The 22,863-nt window shown below is 42.8% G+C and overlaps 1 protein-coding gene across 4 annotated transcripts in view; it reads right to left on the bottom strand.

Moving 5' to 3' along the window:
* PPP2R5E (protein phosphatase 2 regulatory subunit B'epsilon) overlaps window positions 1–7,319 on the bottom strand; it is a 107,966-nt gene extending 100,647 nt beyond the window's left edge. For 2 of the 4 annotated variants that reach the window (XM_084631275.1, XM_084631276.1), the window contains exons 1-2: window positions 6,851–6,981; window positions 3,274–3,437 (exon numbers count right to left, since the gene is read on the bottom strand). In XM_084631275.1, the coding sequence (XP_084487401.1) occupies window positions 3,274–3,430 (157 nt within the window). In that variant the 5' untranslated portion in view covers window positions 3,431–3,437; window positions 6,851–6,981. Of the gene's footprint in view, window positions 1–3,273; window positions 3,438–6,850 lie in introns of all 4 variants that reach the window. The other 2 variants (XM_084631274.1, XM_084631273.1) reach the window with 2 other exon arrangements.
* Between the last annotated feature and the right edge of the window lie 15,544 nt (window positions 7,320–22,863).

The following is a 22,863-nucleotide window of genomic DNA, read 5'->3' as shown; positions in this document are numbered from 1 at the left end:
TGATCTACTTCTAGATATGTCTACAACACAACCAACACAACGTCTGAGGCAAACCAATGTTAATTAAAACAAAATAACCTCCAAACAAAAACCACACAAACAACAAAAAATCACACACCAGACAAGCAAAACCAATTATTTCATGATTAAACAGACAAGACTTGAAGGTCAACAAAGCAAAGCTTTGTTGTTGGACTACCGGATTGAGATTGGAATATAAATTCCAGAGATGAGGCCTCTCCATTGAGACTGCTCTCCCACAAACTCCCAAATCTAGGGGAACTGTCAGCTCTGACAATCTCAACAGCCCCTTTTAAAAGGCAAAAAGGCAGCCTTTAAGGTAGTCAGAACCCACACTATACTATCGGGTGGTCAAAGTGTGGCTCATGAGCCATGTGCAGCTCTTTTACAGTTGAAGTGCAGCTTGCGGAGCCCCCAACGCCCCCCAATTCTCCATTTATCAGACTGGGGCAGGGGGGACCCCAGGCTTCTGCCCTACGGCTGGTGGGGTTAGGGGCTTCTGCCACAGATGACTGGTGCCTGCTGAGAATGGGGGGGCACAATTTAAAGGCCATCCCATCCTCCCTCCCCCCGCCCCAGAGCTTGAATCACGCCCCCTCAGGAGGTGCTGGGAGGGAGGGGAGCTGCTGACTTGTGGGGCTGCCGGCAGGCACTGGGGTGGGGGGGGGAGGAGCTTATCCACATGGCTGCTGGTGGGTGCTGAGCACCCATCATTTTTTTCCCCATGGGTGCTCCAGCCCTGGAGCACCCACAGAGTCAGAGCCTATGCCCTCAGTGGCCCTTCCCTGCAGCTCCCAGGTAGTAGCTCTGCATGGACAGGCAGCAGAAAAAGTAACATCTCCCCCGGCAGTTTGCCACTGCTTCTCCCCACTGCTGCAGCTTCTAGCTTGCCGGCTCCACCAGCTGCCTTGCAAGGAGGGAGCCTGATGGCACCATGTGACCAAGCAGATCAAAAAACCCTGGCAAAAATCAGGGGGGTGGCACTTTACCCCCCCCATCACCTCTGGCAGCAGGGGTGTGGGGGGGAGGAGTCTCCCACCTGTCAGGGCTCATGGCTGAAGCCCCAGCAGGCGTGCCCCGACTCTCGAACTTCTGAAGATTGTCATATGTGGCTGGGAGGGTCAGTAAGTTTGGCCACCCCTGCCAATTAGGAATCCATAAAATTTACCAATATCTTCAATCACATGCTCTTATTAATGTTCTTATTCCTATCTGAGAGAACCATACAAACAATAGGGGGAATAATTAAGTCAATGGGAAATTTACTGAAGTCCATGGAATTATCCTTATGTTTCAAGTCAAAGACAAGCCAAAGAGTTTGCAGGATTGGGACCTAACAGCCTATCCAAGGGAAACAGTGAAACTGACTATACACAAAGGGTTGGCAATGCATATGTTAAGTTAAATATATATTCATATTTTTCACTCCTTTCAGCTTTAGTAATATTGGGTATTACTGGTAACAATAATAGGTAAAGTGTATTATAGCAAAAGTGTGAATTTTAGTTGATGGTGTCCCTTCAATAGATATAACCTATCTGAAGCAGCAGTATTAGGCCCAAATCCCACAAATGAATCACCACAGGTGGACCCTTCTGTCAGCATGAAGGGCCTCCCATGAAATCAATGAGAAATAACTTACAAGATCAAATCTTCAGTTTGTAAGCCGGGGCACTGTAACCACTGCTTATTATACTAATCTTAATTCTTTCACCGATATTTAGTGTTCCATGTTTGTCGTATTCACACACTGTCTCTTGCAGTAACAGTTAAGTCCCAACCCTGCAAACACACACATTCTTAACTTGACCAGCATGAGTAACCTCATTGATTTCAATGCGTATACTCATGGTAGTCAAGTTAAGAATGTGTGTAAGTGTTTGCAGGGTTGGGGCCTTAGATAGTAGGGACCAAATTTTCGTTATATGTGCATAAAGTGCCTCGTGTATTCCTTGAATGAATCACTAGGAGCCACTGCAATACAAATAATTAATAACAGTTGTAGCAACAGTTTGCTCATTTTTATATAAAATGTAAATCTATTTAATTTCCAAAATTTAGTCAAATTAACGAAAGGGCAAATTGTCCTTCTTTATGAACCAGAGCCGTAGGTATTTCAAAAAAGAAAGTGTCAGGGATGACAGGCCTAAAATTTAACTTACAATTAAAATACTATTTTTAAAAAGTTATTTGGCTCCTGATGTTAAAAACTCTAGTAGCTCCACAAAAAAAGTTCTCAGACATGTTATAAAAATGACAACTCCACTGAGAAATCCACTAACAAAAATTCAGGCAACCTGGTTTTCTCTCAATTGATAGATGCATATAGAAGTGTGTATTTTTCATGTGTTTATCCTTTCTTGCGAGCAAGCAGGGTGGCAGGATTCTGGTCAGAGCAGGTCCTTTACATATTTAAATACTTTGACTAAACACAAAAGTATCAGACAAGTAGAGAGAAGGGATGTGGGAAATGTACATATCTGCAAAACAAAACAAAGGTGATAGGCCTAAACCTACTAGCTCTTGACAATGTCCAGAATTATGAACTTCAATATCAGCTACCACAATGATCAACTCTAATATTAACTTTAGTTAACTGTACTTATTTTCTTCCCTTGTAAACAAAAAGTAGAATGAGAAAACCTAGAAATCTGCATTTGACCACTTAAGTCTCTTCAATAACAGTTTTGGAAGGCTGAATGGATGACAAAATGAAAAATACACACATCCTTTTCCCTGCAAGGACATGATTCTAAGAGCTGCTCTGCCCCCCAGACTTGTACTAAAAATCAGTGGGAGTTGAGAGCACTTAGCTCCCTGCAGAAAGTGCTTGGCAGATCACAGAATTCAATGCTAAATTAATATCATTCACATCTGCTAATGAATCATCTTCTCATTTAAAAACTATTGCCACATTGGATTAAACGTTAAGGGTTGATAACCTAAAATATGTGCAAAAAGCTTGTGTGCCTTCAGACTGCCAGCAATGGTTCTGTTAGTATTAGAAATCAGAACTTCCACAAGTATTGCAAACAGTAAACACATATCCATTCATAGATGCAAGTTTTCATTTTTAATATATTAATTGATGCCAATTTTTTTTAGCTTAATAAATATTAATATGGCATGAACTGTTTCTCACTCACAGGTCAAATCCCCCCTCAAATTTCTGTTATAATACTTTTTAGCACAATCTAGATGTCTACTGTAAAATAAAAATATTTTAATCATACAACTGATCTTGAGCCTTACCTTTTAGAAAAGGCAGAGGAGTTAATTCAATAGGCTTGCTCTGAGACCTAAACTGGGAGGAGCTTTGTGACCTCTTCTGTCTGGCTTTTCTGACGGACTTCCGAGAAAATCCGTCTACTTTATCCACTGACGGAGGAGTGGTTGGTGCTGAGGACATATCCCTACTGAAGGGAAACACACATTATAAATACATTCCCAGTGGATGAAAACAGGTAAAGATTAAATGAGTTTGTCAAGAGCCACCTCCTTCTCCTCATTCACATCCCTCCTAAGAACCCACTTGTGACATCAAAGAGAGATGGTCCATCAATTTACATATTGGCCTTATGAACTAGCTTCATGGTACTATTGAAATTCTTGTCCGTTCTCTCCCCTATTTTGTCTATGGCCCTCACTTGTTACACCATGTCTGAATTTAGGCACTGATTCTGCAATCAGATCCACACATGTGGACACATGTGTATCCATCAAGATCAGTTGATGTCTATGGAACTCCACAGAGGTCCGGGAGTATGCCTGTGTAGACCTGTCTGCAGGATCAAAGCCTTCGATCATAAGCTTTTTGGGTCACAAAATATCTTTTACTTGTTTTCACAAAGCACCATGCACACTTCTAGGAGCTCAAAAATAATAATGAATTTTAATATTAAAGTCACAACTACTTTATAGGACAATTAAAAACAAATAAAATTCAGTTTACTATCCATAAAGAAAGGTGGGTGTTTTGTGGAAACATTAAGTTCTCTAAAATAGACTGCTATGCTTTAAAACCAAAGAAAGTTCACTAGGTTTGGTCTACACTAGCAAGTTATGTTGGTGTAACTACATCACTTGGGATGTGGAAAATCCACGTCCATGAGCAATGCAGTTATACTGACCTAACTCCCGTGTAGACAGCACTATGTCAGAGGGGGGGGGGGTCACCTGTTAATATAGCTACCGCCTCTCAACAACCAAATTCTTGATTTTTACCAGGCTTGCCTTCTCTGACAACAAAAGTTAAACCACATTTTCTCAGTGAAGTGGAAAGAACAGATTTAAGAAAAAAGATTTAGCCCCAGATCCAGCAAACACTTACACGTGTTCAACTTTAATCAGCAGAGCTACTCACAGTAGTCACAGATTCATAGATATTAAGGTCAGAAGGGACCATTATGATCATCTAGTCCGACCTCCTGCACAACGCAGGCCACAGAATCTCACCCACCCATTCCTGTGAAAAACCTCTCACCTATGTCTGAGCTATTGAAGTCCTCAAATCGTGGTGTAAAGACTTCAAGGAGCAGAGAATCCTCCAGCAAGTGACCCGTGCCCCATGCTACAGAGGAGGGCGAAAAACCTCCAGGGCCTCTTCCAATCTGCCCTGGAGGAAAATTCCTTCCCGACCCCAAATATGGCGATCAGCTAAACCCTGAGCATATGGACAAGATTCACCAGCCAGATGCCCAGGAAAGAATTTCCTGTAGTAACTCAGATCCCACCCCATCTAACATCCCATCACAGGCCATTAAGTCTATTTACCATGAATATTTAAAGTTCAATTAATTACCAAAATCATGTTATCCCATCATACCATCTCCTCCATAAACTTATCGAGTTTAATCTTAAAGCCAGATAGGTTTTTTGCCCCCACTGCTTCCTTTGGAAGGCTATTCCAAAACTTCACTCCTCTGATGGTTAGAAACCTTCGCCAAATTTCAAGTCTAAACTTCCCAATGACCAGTTTATATCAATTTGTTCTTGTGTCCACATTGGTATTGAGCTTAAATAATTCCTCTCCCTCTCTGGCATTTATCCCTCTGATATATTTATAGATAGCAATCATATCTCCCCTCAGCCTTCTTTTAGTTAGGCTAAACAAGCCAAGCTCCTTGAGTCTCTTTTCATAAGACAAGTTTTCCATTCCTCGGATCATCCTAGTAGCCCTTCTCTGTACCTGTTCCAGTTAAATGTGTGTAAATGTTTCCAGGATCAGGGTCTTACAGCATGTTTTTGGAAGGTCCTGAGAGCACTCAATGTCCATTGATTCCAATTATCTAAAGGACTACTATTGCTAATGGGAGTTGATTTTGCAACCTGCAGTACACCTTGAAGTCCTCATTTTGTTAAAATATTTGGGGACTGATCTGATTCATAAATAATTTAAATCAACATTATTTGGATTTTTCTTATTATGCAAAATACTTTATAAGTATGATTTTTTAAAAATTATGTAAAGATGAGGGTTGTTAAATGAAACCCTCTCAACTTTAATACGTGAAAAATTATTGTGTGTGTGCACGCACACACACACACAGTCTACTGAAAATATAAAATACATAACTTCTTCAAGGAACCAAGAGGAATCCCTTGATATTGGACAGTGAAGCCGGCATCATCCAAAAACAATTCTTATTTCATCAACTTAATTTTTCCTCAGGTGTGGCTTCATTATCATCCCAAATAATACATCCTATATTTAATAGGCTATGAGCAACACACTTCTATACTTGAAACAGATGTTATTTACCAACTGAAACAGATGCCAACATCACCATGACATCAAGGGGCCATGGAAGTTTCATGGGAAAATCAGACAAATTATATGGAGAAATGTTATATACTTTCACTTCAACAAACCAATTCGTGATTCCTAAGTAAGTGGAGAGTAGAGTCTCTCAAAATATACAAACACAAAAAGTTACGTTTTGTCAGCAGGACTCTGGAAATAACAAAAAATGACACACATTCTAGATCTGTTATTCCTATTTCGCCTAATTAAAAAAATTTTTCATCTCCTCGTCAGATGTAACTGTTAAAAAAATCTAACCATTTCCCCAGAAATATTTGTACACAGTCTCAAAATGGAATTGCTAAGAACATTAACGGACAAAGACTGGAGCAGTTCACTCAAACTGCAGGATCATTCTGTCAGCAAGAGGCTTTACCCACACTTCTCTGCTGTAAATTTAGTAACAGTTTCTCCCACCTGATTTATACATTATTAAATTCTAATTCTAATTCAACAAGACTACATCCAGCCTTAACAACATTACAGTAAACACTGGTCACTTTTTCACATTCTTAATTGATCATTTAAATGCACTGAAAAACACTATTTCCATGGGGAGGGGGAGAAGGAATGAGGTTTTTATTGAGTGCAGCACAAGTGGCGGATAACTGCATTTACAGCTATAGCTTTCTCAATAGAAAGTGTTTATTTATAACACGGGAAATTTTTTAGTATTTTGGTAAATACACAGCGACACACACTAGAGACTGTCACCGCTGGGGACAACAATACGAGGAAAGGCGAGTGAATGTAAAAATACCGATGGATGTCACTGCAAGCGGCTAGGCAGGAGCAAGCGCCCCCACTAAGCACTCCGTGAAAGCAGGGGTGTAATTAGCTGCATTCTGACGGGTGTTACTGGATGTCATTTCCCTCCGCCAGGGGATAAGTAACACAGCTGGACTCTATCCTTTACCACCCCCACCCCGTGACCCCCATCTTCTCCAGCGCTCCCCGATCTTCCCGCGGCCCTTCCCCCACGCCGCGGCCGGCTCGCTGCCCTCTCGGGGCTGGGGGTGAAGTTACCTTGACCCTCCTGGCAGAGAATTCGGAGCCGAGGAGGAGAAGGCGGAGTGAGCCGGGCTCGGCGGAGCGCGGCCGATCCCTGGCGGCGGCGGCGGCCGGAGCGTCGTGCGCGCCGGGCTCTGTCCCTGCAGCTGCAGGAGCCTGTAGGCCTCGGCGGCAGCGGCCTCCTCAGCGCAGGGCGGCGTTGGCGGCGGGCTCAGGAACGGGCAGCTGCTCGGGCTCCGCTCGGTCCCGTGCGCTCGGCGCGGCCCCCTGCCTGCGATGGCTGCTGTCTCACTCACATTCCCGGCGGAGCCCTGCGGAGGGGCCTGCGGAGGGGCGGCCGAGCGCGGGCCGAGCGGAGAGGAGCCGCGGTACGGCGGGCGGGCGGGCGCGGCGAGCGGCGCTGCGGCTGGCGCTGGGGGCCTCCTCTGCCGCTGGCTGGCTGGGGGAGCGAGGGGTCCCGGCTGTCTCGGGGTCGCGCTCGGGCTCGCTCACTCCTATTGTCAGCCACTCTCACTGGGCTCCGGCCATGGCACACACACAACCGAACGTGCTGCCACCGCCCACAGCCCGCCCCCCGCACACGCCCACTCAGCCTGCCGCCGCCGGGACGCGCCGCCTCATTGGCGCCCGCCGCCGGGAAGTGGGAGCGCCGCCGGCCGAGCCAGCAGAGGTACGGGGCTGGACAGGACGCGGGCGGCAAGCGCAGACCGGAGGCCGGGCACCCACCGGGCGCTACTGCTGAGCCTGGCGGCGCCTCGGCGGGAGGAGCTGGGCTTTCCCTCGGGGCTGGCGGTGCTCCACCGGGCTCCTCGTCCGCTGCCCTCGCACAGGGAGCAGGCCGCCAGCAAGGCCTCGGACCGGGTAGCGCTGCCCGCCTGGCCCTGTAGCTCGGGGAGACCTATGCCCTACCGCGGGGCTGGCGCCCGGGTCTCTGTGCTGAAAGGCGCGCCCCGAAAAGAGACCCTCCCCGTCGGACAGGGCAAGGCCCGCTGCCCCCCGCACCCAGCCGAGCGAGGAGGGGATGCCTGCCAAGGTAAAGCCGAGCCCTCCCCGACGGAGCCCCGTAGGCCTCCGGGGTGCTCCAGAGGCCTTCTGCGGGGAGGCGCGGCTGGCCGAGCCCCGCTCTGCAGTGGGGGGGCATGAACCATGTTGTCCGGCCGGGATAAATACGTTCTGCCTCCTTCCCTCCACTCCCCCTGTAGCGTCGCTGCCTCACAAGTGTGTGGCGGTGGGGTGAGCTGAGCTGCTCGGCTGTTGTTTTCCCTGTGGTCTGTAGTGCCACACCAGACCCGTGTACGTGACAAGGATGGGGAGGGGGCAGGTGCTGAATACATGTGAAGTTACATCCTGTCACCGAAGAAATAAAGCTGCTTTTAAAAGTATTAACAACCTTTTTTCCCCCTGCAATGTGAAAATAAAAATGGGGAAGACACTTGCTGAATTCTCCCAATGATAAGATTTATGCCAGCCCTGCATATCTTATAGTAGAGGGCACTTGGGCTTCCCAGTGCCATCAGCTTGGTGTTTTCTAATGATTTTTTTTAAAAATGGATACAGGTATATGTGTGCAACAAAGTGAGTATTTTTAATAATAGCTAATAACTTTCACATTATGGTTAAATATATATATGGCTTCTGTGTTATAAATATAATGCAGTATTTCCCCCATGATTCTGACAAAGTAAGGCCAAACCTTACTGATTTCACAAGGAAGTAGCTGGGAGCATAATGCTATAAAAACTTACTATAGGTATTCTTCCTCCCTCTCCCACCTTCACTTGCTCCTCTAACAGGTATTTTTTTTAAAAGATGCTCTTTGAACTATTTAAGAGGAGCGAATTTTTTTATGTGAGCTACTAAAAAGTACACATTGGTAGTTCGTAATCATGGGTAACGTACTGAAAATCATGGTAGCTACTAGTATTAAGACCACATAGATGGTCTTTGCCTCATTTTCCTTTTATGTCTTCCCTCATCCCATTTGTTCTTTATAATTGTTTCCCCCGTAGTCAAGGAGTATACAGTAGTGCCACACTAAACACAGGACGAGTTGAACTGATTGCCAGCTTCCTTGCTAGGAAACTGAGTTAGTGTGAGAGCCATGAAAGATTTAAAGCTTCACTCTTCTCATTGCTATACAGATGGACAATGAAGCACTCAGAAAAAGTGTTTAAAACAATTCCATATGACTGAGTCTAAACTGCAAAAAAAATTGTCATTTCCTGTAAAGGGACAAAAAAGTAGTACACTACCTAGCTTGTCATGTCCCCAGAAAACTTTTATTAAAAAAAAAAAACTGCAAGAGACTTAGCTCTTAACTACATTAGAAAACTTGTATTGATGGAACTAAAAAACATTTAGTTTCAGAGGAGCAAACCCCTAATACAGATACACTTACATCACTTTAAATCCACTTCAACGAGTTTAGCTTACTGTAGTAATTTATGGTATTAAGCTAAATTGGTTTAAGTGAATCTATTATAGGGGTTTACACCAATGTAACTAGATCAGTTTTTGTTATACTAGTGCAATTGTCCAATAGAGACAAGAAGTTCACCGTTTCAGTTAACAGAGTTTCACATAGTTATGTCCCTCTATGTCTATTAATTAAAATTCTCTAGATTAGCCAAATTCAGTGTCCTCCATGCCATTTGGATTATGTATAGAGAGCACTGGAGTGAGGTTTAGGAGACCTTGGCTGCTAGCCTACTGGGGACCGCAGGTAAGTTATTGAATTTGTCTATGCTTTAATTTTCTCATCTGTAAAATGGGGATAATATTTGTCTCCTTTGTGTAAAGCACTTTGATATCTACAGATGAAAGGCAGTATATAAGAAGTTATTATTCTTAAAATAAGTTCCTAGGGATAGAAGAGCTAGTAGTCAGACTACTGCGATCCACATCTCCGCAGATAGTCTCATGACCTCTCTTGCTGTTTTATATAAGTTATTATTATTAGGTTACATAAACTTATATTAGAAAATGAATAAATCATATTTAAATGATGTATTCCATATAACTAAAAAATTGCTGTACAGGACTTGCTATTTCCATTTTGACTGTTACAGGCATGTTTATATTGTTTACTGTAATATTTATCAGTCTGATGTGGTGATGAGCATGTCAAAACCATGAGACTTACTTTTTCTTTATCTTCTGACCAGCAAATTTTCCACAACTCTTCTTTCCTTTTCTTGCAGATTGGTTTTTCTTTTCTTTCCTGGTCATGTCCCAGGAGTTCTCGTATTCCTTTAAGAGAAATACGAATCTTGACCTCAGATGTGCAGGGAGATTTGTCTGCACCCTGATGAAAAAACTGTTGTCATGTTAAAGAGACACAGCAACTTTTTTTTTTTCATTTAATGCTCCATTTACATTTTGTGAAATCTGTATTTCCAAGAAATAACATTTTCTGGCATCTAGGCAGCAATATAGAATATCCTAAAAATTCACAAATCTATCGTTAAAGAATAAAAGCTACCAAACAAGCAGCACCAAAAGTAAAGCTCAGAACCCCCAACATCTTCAAGGAAAAGCCTGTATTTATATATAAGCCTTTCAACATGCCCTAAAGGTTGAGGGGCAAAAAAGGCACTCTATTGGACCGTAGCACTCCTCCACTGATATATCCCTATCCTGAATGAATGAGTTGCAGGACTGTCATCTCAAACATCCCAGGTCATCCTGTGAGAGAGAGGTGTTCTCTACAACTGCACTGCTCAATTCTTGCTGCACAATGTGAGCCCAGTTAAATTTTTGTTTTCCTTCAGGAAAGTGCAACTATGAGCCTTTAAAACAGATTTTAAAAGAAATTTTCAAAGGTAGCTTGTTTTACTTTTAAGAATAGGCATTAAAAGGATCTGTGGAGAATGGTCTGTCCAGCTCAACATCTATAGTGCCAAAACAGTACTGGTGGGCAGAGTCTACTCTGCACCAATTACTCCCAGGTTTGGTCTGCCCAGAAGTTTCAAAGTGTGACTAAATATCCACTATCTAGGAAAAAGAAAAGGAGTACTTGTGGCACCATAGAGACTAACAAATTTATTTGAGCATAAGCTTTCGTGAGCTACAGCTCACTTCATTCGATGCATTTCCTCAGCTGTAGCTCACGAAAGCTTATGTTCAAATAAATTTGTTATTCTCTATGGTGCCACAAGTACTCCTTTTCTTTTTGCGGATACAGACTAACACGGCTGCTACTCTGAAACCTGCCACTATCTAGGGTTCATGGACCTGCCTGTGATACAGAATATGAATTAAATACGAGAAAGGGAGGCCACATGGCCCAGTGCTGCCTTCCTTGATTGGCACAAGGGAAGAACCCTCTGTAAACTTTACCTAAAAACTTTTACCAAAGACAAGGTCACTGAATGGATAAGGTTGTGGAAGTCTTGCTCTGTTGGGTAGTAAACAGTTTTATTTGGCTACTTCATCTGGTCTGTGTGTCCATAATGAGAGTTATATAATGCTCTGTAAAGCCGTGGTTCTCAACCAGGGGTACGTTTATCCCTGGGCTTACACAGAGGTCTTCAAGGGAGTACATCAACTCATCTAGATATTTGCCTGGTTTTACAACAGGCTACATTAAAAAGCACAAGCTAAGTCAGTACAAAATTAAAATTTCATACAGACAAAATGAGAAAGTAAGCAATTTTTCAGTAATAGTGTGCTGTGACGAGTGTTCCCTCTAATTTTTTTACATCCATGTACAGAATGAATTTTGTTATGTGCACCAATATTGAGGTGATGTGTGACACACCACCTTCATATTGGTGCACATAACAAAATTCATGTGGTGGGGTTGGGGCTGAGGGGTTTGGAGTGTGGGAGGGGCAGAGGGTTGGGGTATGGAGGAATGAGGGCCCTGGCTGGGGGGGTGGGCTCTGGGGTGGGTCTTGGGAGGAGGGGTTCAGGGTGCGGAGGGGCTCTGAGTTGGGGTGGAGTCAGGAATGAGGGGTTCAGGGTGCTGGGTGGGGACTCTGGGCTGGCGATGAGGGGGTTGTGGTGCAGGCTGCCCCGGGGCTGCAGTGGGGAGAGAGAACTCCTCCTAGCCCTCTCTTGCCACAGCAGCTCGGGACCTGGGGAGAGGCACCTCCCCCTGGCCATGGCAACTCTGGAGGGGCTAGGCCAGGCCAAGGGAGGGGCTCCTTGCCCCGGCTGGCTGTGGCAAGTTGGGGGCAGGTTGGTGTCGCGGCAGGTCGGCGCTGGGGCTTAATAGGCAGCTGCGCGGCCACATAGCTTAGAGGGAACTTAGGCTGTGACACTTTTGTATTTTTGTCTGATTTTGTAAGCAAGTAAATTTTACATGAGATGCAACTTGGGGTGCACAACATAAATCTGACACCTTAAAGGGGTACAGTAATCTGGAAAGATTGAGAACCACTGCTATAAAGCATCTACATACTGAGGGGAAGATTCTCGTTGGTACGATGGGAATTGTTCAGACATTTTCTTGCTTCCTATATTGGAACTAGAAAAACCTTATGTCCCCAGACAACTAATTATTCAGCCCAACAGGAAAAAGACCAGAAAATGTTTTGCAGGAACAAGAAATGCTATCTGAACAGATGAATCAGCATGAAAACCAGGCTCTTCTACAAGGCCACAGAAATTGTCAAAAGTGAACAATCAGTGAAATAGTGCTTCAGAACAACTAAACTACTCTAAAATAAATGAAGTGCACCAGTGTCTAGGAGTGTTATTTTAGTGTAAGTCCTCTTGAACCAAATTCAGCTCAGGCACAAGATCATTGTATTTAATCTGCTTACAGCCAGGATGACTTTTGCTTCTGACTTCGTTGTTAGTTTTGTTTTGGTGAATGGCACATCCAACTTTTGTTTTAATATTTATAATTGCAGCATCTAGTTTGCATGTTGACACACTTTAAAGGTGAGTCTTATGCTTGTTTGGGTTCTGTATAGAGCACCCCTGCCTGAGCCAACAATGAGAGAATGGAGAACCAGGTGGTAACTTCAGCAATGCTCTCAAAACATGTGATTCCAGTTATGAAGATGGTATGGGGGAATTTGAAAGTCAGAGCCATGGCTAACAGAATGGGAGCCAATCCCTAATTTCTCTGTCTATAGATCCCTCTGTCTATGGATCCTTAGAAATCTATTCCTACAGTCAATGCAGTGCGATAGACAGACACTCACTTTTTTGGGTGGATGTCTCTTTCACGAACACTTTCTCTGCTCTCACTTTCCCTCTAGTTCAGTTAGTTTCTTCTTTTGCCCAATCCCTTTTTTATTTCTAATTTGCTTTTCTGCCCCTGCCACGCTTCTTCTCTCACAAGTTACCACTTCCTGGTACGTCCCCTGCCTGCCTGTTTTCTCTGTCCTCTTAGGGGTATGCAGCTCTTTCGCCCGGCCCTCTCCTCTCCAACTGTCATTCCCCAACTGTCCCTGAATCTCCAGTTCAAACATTCCATCTCTTCTCCTGTGAAATGGACACCACCCAAATGGTTCTGCTTAGTGGGTGAAAAGCAGTATGGGAAAAGATTGCTCCCCCATGTGTCACATGTAACATTCTCCCTTACTTTATCACTGTGGTTGTATCTCTATTGCAAATGAAACAAGATGAGATCTCATCTCGTTGATTTCTTCCCTCTTTCATATAAAGTCTCTCTTTCAGCTCTGAAATTAATGCCTCGTTTACCAAGGGAGTGCAGTCTTTGGTTGTTACCCTCCTCAGACCAAACCATTCTCCTGAGACTAGTGGCCTCATTTCCGGACTGAAGCTTCTCAAATGGCCTAGCTGCCTTTAACCTCATCTTCAAAAAAACAACAACAAAAGCAACCAGCAGCCACTACACCAACAAGTATATTTTCATATTTTTACTATGTCTGAAAGAGCTTTGTTCCCTTAGACTACTAATGAATTACTCACCATTTTATCTGGATCTCCCAAGCTTGCAACATCCTGCTTTCTTTCTTCCCAACTTTTCTTGCAAATTCAGAGCATGCAAATTCAGAGCATGCTTCCCACATGTTCCTGTTCCTCCTTACAGGTGAAGAAGCCAGCCCTCAAGACTATCCTTAGGATGGTATCCTGATGTAATACACTGTGTCTGTGACAGGGTAGTCTTAGTCCCTGGCAGATCCAAGAACGCTCACAAAGCATCCCTGTACATGTTGCAGACAACTGTTACACACACGATTTTTCATGGTGATATATATTACATATGTAACGCACAGCTGGGCCATTAGCCACTTAAGTGCTGCTAACCTGTCTTTTAGGCACATAGGGAAATAAAAATGTAGTAATGTCCGCTTTAAAAAGCCACACAAGGGGAAATCCAACTACCACATTCAGAGTAAAATCCTGATTACTGTAATAACCAAAGAAGAGAGTTTATCCCAGGTTTTATATTATATCTGGTTCATGTTGGAACAAAATTTTGGGGATTGTAGTCAATACTAGGGGATGCTCTTAGAACATAACTGTAAGCTTTATCAAGTCCCCATGCTTTGATTAAAAGAGTTACCTGTATCTGACACACAACAAAGGTGGTTATAAGGAAATCCAACTGCCTTGACGAACGCTTGCATTGACAGCTGTATTAATAACTGATAATAAACTAAGACAGAGAGGATCAAAAGGAAACAGTTACAAAAGGAACATATTGAGAGAGAAATAATGCAAGAATTAATTAAAAGTAGGATTTGCAGATAAGAATTAGTTAAATTAAGGGGAGGAGCAAAAGATCTCTAGGAAATTTGCTGTAAACCAAAAACTCCAAGACAATATTGTGAATGACATTTTATTAGAAGTGAGATAAAGTAGAGGCTACAGCCTCTTGAGACTTGGCAGCAACTCACCAAGTCTTCTAGCAAGAGAGAAACAATGTTATTGTCCAACCTCAAACCCATTTTGTTTTTCTCTGGCCAGAGTGGTTGTTTGCTTTGCCCATTCATCCTCTAAAATTGGGGCTCCATCAAAACAGATAGGTCTATCTGCCTGCAGAAACAATGCTCAGTGCATTCCAGGAAGTTGTGTCCTTCTGTCCGTTAAATACTGAATGAACCAGATCATTGAGTGTTCCCTGGTCCTGATTAAATAACTGTTTATTGTACTCATGTTTCTGAGTTTTGTCTGATCCTGGTCTCTCTTGTTCCCAAGCCATTCTTACCTGTGAGTGGTTGGTGGTATTATCATATTCCTCTTTATCCTGTCAGTACATTATCCTTATTCTACTATGTGTATTTTTACATTTCATGTGTCTGAGCTAGATTTTTAAAATTTAGACATACACATATCTGAGATACGTGCACCAAATGAGCATACATATGCAAGGTCAGCTAAGTATCTAAATGGTTGTGTATGTATGCATGCAAATACCTGTTTATGAGCATAAATTAGATGTATGCAATTATACCTATGTGTGCCTGTCTGAAAATCTGGCTTATTATTTGTTGTAACGTCTTCCCTCCATTCCTCACACAAAGGGTCATAGATGCCTGCAAACACTGATATAGCAAAGACTTCAGTACCCTATGGGAACATCATATTGGAATAAAACTCAGCTTTTCTGTACTCAGATTTTTCCCTTTTCAGTCTTGGAATTATTTACTATGCTGCTATGTCAAAATGTTAGCAGACCAGCGTCCAATATTCTGATGGTTGTGAATGGCACCCCCAAATCCTCACACCAACTGACATAAATAACCCAGTACTAGTAATATCACATCCCTGATCTTCCACCCCTAACCAGAACTAATTACTTCCCTCCGGTTAGTAATGTATTTAGTGGAGGAAGATATGTTCAAATAAAAATACCACACTATGAAACAAACCATTCAATACCTACAATGTACAGAGAAAGAACCACAAGCTCACTTATCTTAGCAGCTGAATTTTGCAGTCTCTGTCTTCTTTCACTGTTTCCTTGATTCTGTGGGTTGTTTGTTTTGTTAGTTCCCTTTTCCTTTCTTTCTCTAGCTCATTTTCACTCCCTTAATGCTCTTCTTCTTGCACACTTTACCCCACTTTCTATTAACTTTTAGCCCTGAATAACCCTTCTGCTCTTGTTATGCTTCTTTCAATTTCCTCCTCTTCATCCTCTCCGTCTGCTATTCACACTGCCACAAACCCTTCTGATGTCCAAATCCAGGCTCTGCTCCTGTTTGAAGTGATATCAGCCAAATTGTTCTGTCATCACTTGAAATAACAGTGGTGAGAAAAAGACCACCTCCCGTCTCCCTGCTGTGACAAGATTTTTGTTAGATCTGCTTGCTTTTTCAGGAGACCAGTATCTAGTCAGTTTAAGAACCAAGATGAGTTTATGTCCCATTCATCAGATTTCTGAGAGGAGGAAAGAAGACCTAGCTTGAAGAGCTCTACCTTTCTTTGTTTGTTCTTTATCTCAGGATTTAAGGAAGTTTATTCCCAGATGTGGGTGTGTGCAAGGCAGTTGCAGTTATGTTTGCCTGCTCTGTAAACTGAAAGGAAAGGGGGGTGACTGAGTCAAAAGAGGCAGGGTTAGCAAAAGTCTGTACCATCAAGGTACCTGGGTAAAGTTGGTGAAAATGGCTTGCTCCATTCCGAAATGCAAAGCTAGTGTAGAGGGACCTCGCACAGCCAGTGTCACATGCAGGTTAGTACATGAGCATTGCAGTAGGACAGACTTCGAGGAATTTTCCTGTGGCTGTGTCATAGGAGTGACACCTTTTTCAGAGGAGCATTTTTCCTGGACACATTTATTTCAGCATTTGCCTATGCACCTTTTGCACCTCTTTTCATAGGCAACTCCTTGTGGTATTCTCCAGATTTCCCCAACAGCAGTTCAGGGATTACAATTCTTGAGTTACAGCTGACAAGAAATGTTAGAAACAACAAAAAGAGGTTCTACAACTATGTCAGACAAAAAAGATAGATCAGGGATGCTCCATTGAGAAATGGATCCACACAAGGTGAGCTGGTAACAGAAGATGATAGGAAGGCAGATCTCCTCAGTGCCTACTTTGCTTCAGTCTTCTCACAAAAAATAATGTGGCTGGATGACTAGTGAAGTCACCAGAGACCGTAAAGGGGAAGATAAGCAATCAAGATAAGTAAATTGTCAGAGATCTTCTGACAAATTCAAATGAATTCAAGTCAGGAGGGCCTGATGCTGTTCACCCGAGGGTGCTAAGGAATTAACTGAAGAAATCTCAGAGCCCCTAGCAATTATATTTTCAAACTCCTGGATGACAGGAGAGGTTCCAGAAGAGTGGAGAAGGGCTAACATGTATTGCCCATTTTTAAAAAGGGAATAGGAGGAGGAGCCGGGGAACTATAGAGCAGTCAGCCGAACCTCAATACCTAGTAAACTACTAGAGCAATGTATAAAACATTCGATTTGCAAATACTTGGAGGATGAAGGGATGATCTCTAGCAGCCAGCATGGATTTACTAAGAACAAATCATGCCAGACCAGCTGATTTCCTTCTTTGATAAGGTAACTGGTTTGGTGGATAGGGGGAATGCAGTAGACATAATATACCTGGACTTTAGCAAGGCTTTTGACTCAGTCCCACATGACATTCTGATAAGTAAGCTAAAGAAATGCTAGCTTGGCAGAACTACCATTAAGTGGATATATAATTGGTTAAACAATCGCAAACGAAGAGTAGCTATTAATGCAATGATGTCAGATTGGAAGGAGGTCTCAAATGGAGTTCCACAGGGATCTGTTTTGGGTCCAGGGTTATTTAACATCTTTATTAATGACCTGGATGTAGGAATAGAGAGCATACTAATCAGATTTGCAGATGACACAAAGGAGAAGGAGGTTTGCAAACACTTTTGGAGGATAAACATACCCAGTTCCTTCAGACTTTGCTCACATGGCTTGCATTCCATCCCTTTGATCATCTTTGTCACTCACCTCTGGATCCTTTCCAGTTTCTCTACATCCATGACCAAAACTGGACACAGTACCACTCTACTCGGTGCTGGTTAGGCCTCAGCTGGAGTACTGTGTCCAGTTTTGATCATCAATGTATAGAAAGGATGTAGAGAAACTGGAAAGGATCCAGAGGTGAGTGACAAAGATGATCAAAGGGATGGAATGCAAGCCTTAGTGTTTGAAAGGCTCTTTGAGAGTCTCAGATGCACAGTTTTAGAGAGTTGCAAAGTAGAAGTAAGAAATTGAGTTTATAAATGACTATTACTCACTTAGGCGTGGTTTACAGTGGTGTATATATAGTTGAAATGTTCTTTCCCCTTCATAAGTTCTGTTCTCCTAATTTGTTACATTTTAATGTATTCATTTTTAAATGCGGAGGGGAGGGGAGTTGCACTGATTTTGTTACAGAATAAAATTCCATTATTTGAAACATAATTAATCCTTGTCATTTCACACCATATGCTGGCTGGTGCTCAACTGTTCTGAAAGTGACCATTTACCTGTTACTGCGTAGTGTCACACAACACAAGATCATTCACAAACAAAATTAATAGGTGCAATGAGAATGTTGTATGTTGTAGCATGTACAGCAATCACCACATGGTTCATACCAGGCCACAAAAGAGCCAGGCCAGGTAGATCACACAACAACACCACAAGCTACTCTGACTCTATTAAAATGATCTTTCAAAGCCTCCCTGAGCCATATAGCGCCACACTGAGATCTTCTAATAGCCCTTGTATCTGGCTATTCAAATTGAGCAGACAGCCACTCCACCCCAGCGGAAACTTTTCCCCCTTTGCTTCACAGATATGCAGGACACAGCAGGCAGCTATAATCATTAGAATTTTTTTGTCATTGAGGTCCAATCTTGTGAGTAAACAATGCTAGTGTCCCTTCAAATGACCAAAGGCACATTCAACTGTCATTCTGCACCTGCTGAGCCGGTAGTTGAAGCACTCCTTGGTGCTGTTGAGGTGGCCAGTGTACAGCTTCATGAGCAAGGGGTAGACCTGGTCCCCTGGGATCAGTACTGGCATTTCAACGTTGCCAGTGGTAATATGCCAGTCGGGAAAGAAAGTTCCTGATCGCAGTTTTCTGAACAGTGCTGTGTTCTTAAAGATGTGAGTGTTATGCGCCTTCCCTGACCTGCCTACACTGATGTCGATGAAGCATCCCTGGTGATCCACCAGCACTTGCATAACCACAGAAAAGTAGCCTTTTCTGTTGATGTGGTCTCTGATGCCAAAATATGGACACGCATGCCATCTATCACTCTCCCCGCAGTTCAGAAACCCCCATGGCTGCAAATCCATCCACTATGTCCTGCCCATTTCCAGGAGTCACAATCCTGCATAACAGGAGGCGATTAATGGTCCAGCACACTTGCATGATAATGGCCCCTGCAATGGATTTCCCGACTCCAAATGGATTCTTTGGCATTCCAGATTTCCACAGTGCTATTGCCACTCATTTGTCAGTGCACCTTTCATTTTGGTGTCTCTGAGCTGGAGGTCTGCGGTGATGCTGGCACACAGATCCAGGAATGTGACCTTGTGCATCCAAAAGTTCTACAGCCACCGCACTTCATCTCAAACCTGCCTGACGATTCAATCCCACCAGTCAGGGCTTGATTCTCGGGCCCAGAAATGGCGCTCCGCCATCTGCAGCTGCTTAGTGAATTCCACCAACAACTTTGAATTGGTTTTCACTATATCCCTCAGCAAGCTGTCCTCTAAGGAATCATCATGGTCCCCCCTCCTCTGCACATACTCCAGGATCATGCGCCTTGTGCTTGCAACACTCATGCCAATAGTGCAGAGCTATGCAGGATTTCTGCTTCTGTCAGAGATGATGGACAGTAAGGAAGGCCATGTAGGTTTTGGATTTTGAAAAAAAGGTATGAAAATTATGGGATATAGATGACATTATGGGAAGGAGACAGTTGCAAACTGGGAAGTTGACTCCATGCTCCCAGTCAACTCTCTACAACACATTTCAGCCGCATCACACATTGCCAAAACTTCCCAAAAGACAGAGCGCTGGATGATGATGAGTTACATACCTAGCCATTGTGCACTGCACTCTGCATCAGTACAAGCACTCCTAGTGAGTATGTGCCCTACTGACACAAGGAGCCAAATATGCATGCACACAAGCGATAATCTGCAGCGGCTATATGCAATGTAGACATGGCCTTACGGTAGAAGTTACTATTTTTCATTGCTCTGGGAAGATTTGAAACTTTCTGGAATGCTAATGGGCTTGAAGTGCTCTCCTAGAAGTGGCAGGTAAAACAAATCTATGGAGCCGGACTGGCAACAGGCAAACGAAGAAAACTAACATTCACTTAAGAAACTGTTCTCCCTTCTTTCTCACTCTTTTAAAGAAAAATCCCTTCTTTGTGTTAGTATTTTCATATGATGATGGACTGCTGCCACTTTGGATTAGATGCATCATGTGGTTCCACACTAGGCAATGTTGCCAAACTGAGTAATCATGTTAAACTTTTAAAAGTTGCATGTATTTTATATAATATTTTAACTTAGGAATAGCAACATGGCTGGAGAAATGAGGAGAGGGTTTAGAGTTAAGAAGTCTTTGGGTAAAACCGGGCCCCAGTAGCAAAAGTGCTATTGACTTTAGCGGGGCCAGGATTTCCCTCTTAATTTCTAATCCTCATTCACCACTGACCTATTGTGTGACCTTGAGAAAATCTCTTCATCTCTCTGCTTAGTTTCCCCTCTAACACAGGGATAACCGTACAAGTTTACCTCATAGGACTGCTGTTAGAATTCAGTAGCTGATGTTCGTAGTGCTTTGAACATGCCAGTTGCTGAGTATTATTGGTTTTGCCAACCCATGGGAGAAGCAGTAAATGGACACTGTCCAAATCACTCCATTTGTGCAGCAAACACTCCACATTTCTTGATGTTTTCAGTTAGCTGTATTTGGAGTGGAATTTCTAAAGCTTATAGTGAATAGGAAAGGTTGATCAAACACTTTGAAGTTTAGTGACTCATAGAAGTATTCTGGACTTTGAATTTTGTATGATTGTTTTATAACTGAAGAACAGTGTTCTGCTTTCTGAAATGGTGGCATTCACTGCTGTGGTACTTGGAATATCAGCAACTGGCTGTGCACGTAGCCCTGTCACAATCTGAAGGAAGGCTCAAACTGTTGATTTTCTATTCAGCAATTACACATTTAGGACTCAACCTTCAAATGTGCCTGACCTAAATTCAGCCCTTCTGAAAGGTAGGGGGCAACGGTGGTGTTATGGCCCTTCTCCATCTCCTTTAATTTTGGGGCTGCCCAGGGGCCAATGTGAGCTCTGGCCTAAATTAGAGCAGACTCAGCCTGTTGAAATAAGTGTAAATAGAAATAAAAATCCAAATAAAACAGTTTTACAGGTATTTCATTCCATAGTAGATGGGCACATGTAAAATGCTTCTATGTTCTAATATGTAATGAACCCTATTTTTCGCAACATTTGTGACCTGTGTAAGGAAAAAAGGACAATTATTGGACCTTGCTCATAGGAGTAGTTCTACTGTTACTGAACACAGTAGGACTGTTTGTCTGAGTAAGGGTGGCAGGATCCGGTGCCTAAATCCTTGAACTGTTACCATTTTACCAAGAATATTGGCATCTAGTGGTGTTCCACAGAAATCCCTGTTAAATATGAGATTACTGAAATCCATGTCTATACATCCAATACAGTGAAATGTAGGAATTCAGAATGATATAAACTTAATCTTTATATGGGACATAGTATTAAAGCACATTAAAATATGTGGCAAAATGACACTGAGTTAGCTGTACGGTTGGGTTTGTTGTGCACAGTTCTAGGTTACTAATACAGACTATGTTGCTATGTGCAGAGCTCACAGTAAATAGGAATTTACAGGTTGCAGCAGTTTAGTGTTATCAGCTGTTATTGTTTGTTTCCTTCCCTAGAAAATGACAAACTCAAACACTTAAAGAAAGGAATGAAATAACAATTGTAAAATAAAGATGAAAGGAAGAAGTGAAAGGAAGAATTCTTAGGGTGTGTATTCCTAACTATTTGGCAGTGTTAATATACTCATAGATTCCATCTTCTGGTGCTGTGTCCTAGTCTACAGCACAAACCCAGAGAAAGCTAATGTAAATGAAAAAAATAAATTGTATAATTGTCAATTATGGATAAACCCCAAATCTAGTTATAGTTTGGTTTTGGGGAGGTTTTTTTCTTTTCACAGTCACCAGTTTAAAGGGAAGGCCCACTGATTAGATAGGTCACTTAGGTTCAATAAAAGTATTCACTAAATGAGAATATTATAATGTTGCAAATTTGCTGTAGAAGAACTTGTCATTGTTTCAGTATCTCAGGTGAATAAAGGGTGCTTGTGTCTTATTGTGGGGTCTTCAGTCTTTATGACACTCTTCTTCCAACCTCTTTTACTTCTAGGAAGCCCCCTTTGCTACTATAGGATAAGACTGAAAGAATCTACTTCACCAGGCATTGAACATAAGCAAGATTCAAAGTTGGTGTGTGGTAGTGGGACAAAGGAATTCTACAGCATGCTGAGGAAAACCACCACCCGCCCCATAGATGAATCCCCCCTGTGCACAGCTGTCCCCATGGGTGGGTGGGAGGGATGTAATGGTGGTGTGCTGGTGGGTCACGCTCACAGATTTGACCCATGACAACCTTTCAAAGGCTGGTGTGCCCACCACAGAAATATCACCAGAAATAATTTTATTTCAGAACAAAATTCAGGGACAGTTTTACACGCAGCAAGCTTACAGGAAATTGTAAGAGCAATAGTCCTCCAACCTATGTCAGAGTCGTACACATTAAGGTCTCTGATTATCTACAGATATTCTCCCACAACTGTGTCTCAAAATAAGTATTTTCTCTGCTGATATCGCCCTTGTAACTTAGCAGGACTGAGGCATTTGTTTATCAAAGTTTTTGGAAGTAGCAGAAGTACTCAATGTTTTGCTTGTGTTTCAGGAGTTAAGTTTTTAAAAAAATAGATAACCCACATATGTTTTTATATGTAGGGACTTTAGGTTTTCCTCACTGCCATTAATATCTACTGCAGAATCTCTCTCCAGACTGCCTTTAATGGGTGCCATAGGCCATCACAG

The sequence above is a fragment of the Lepidochelys olivacea genome (genome assembly GCF_965140295.1).
Source record: "Lepidochelys olivacea isolate rLepOli2 genome assembly, chromosome: 6".
NCBI classification, from domain to species: Eukaryota; Metazoa; Chordata; order Testudines; family Cheloniidae; genus Lepidochelys; species Lepidochelys olivacea.
The sequence above is the reverse complement of the archived record's forward strand: the minus strand, read 5'-3'. Positions and strand labels throughout refer to the sequence as shown.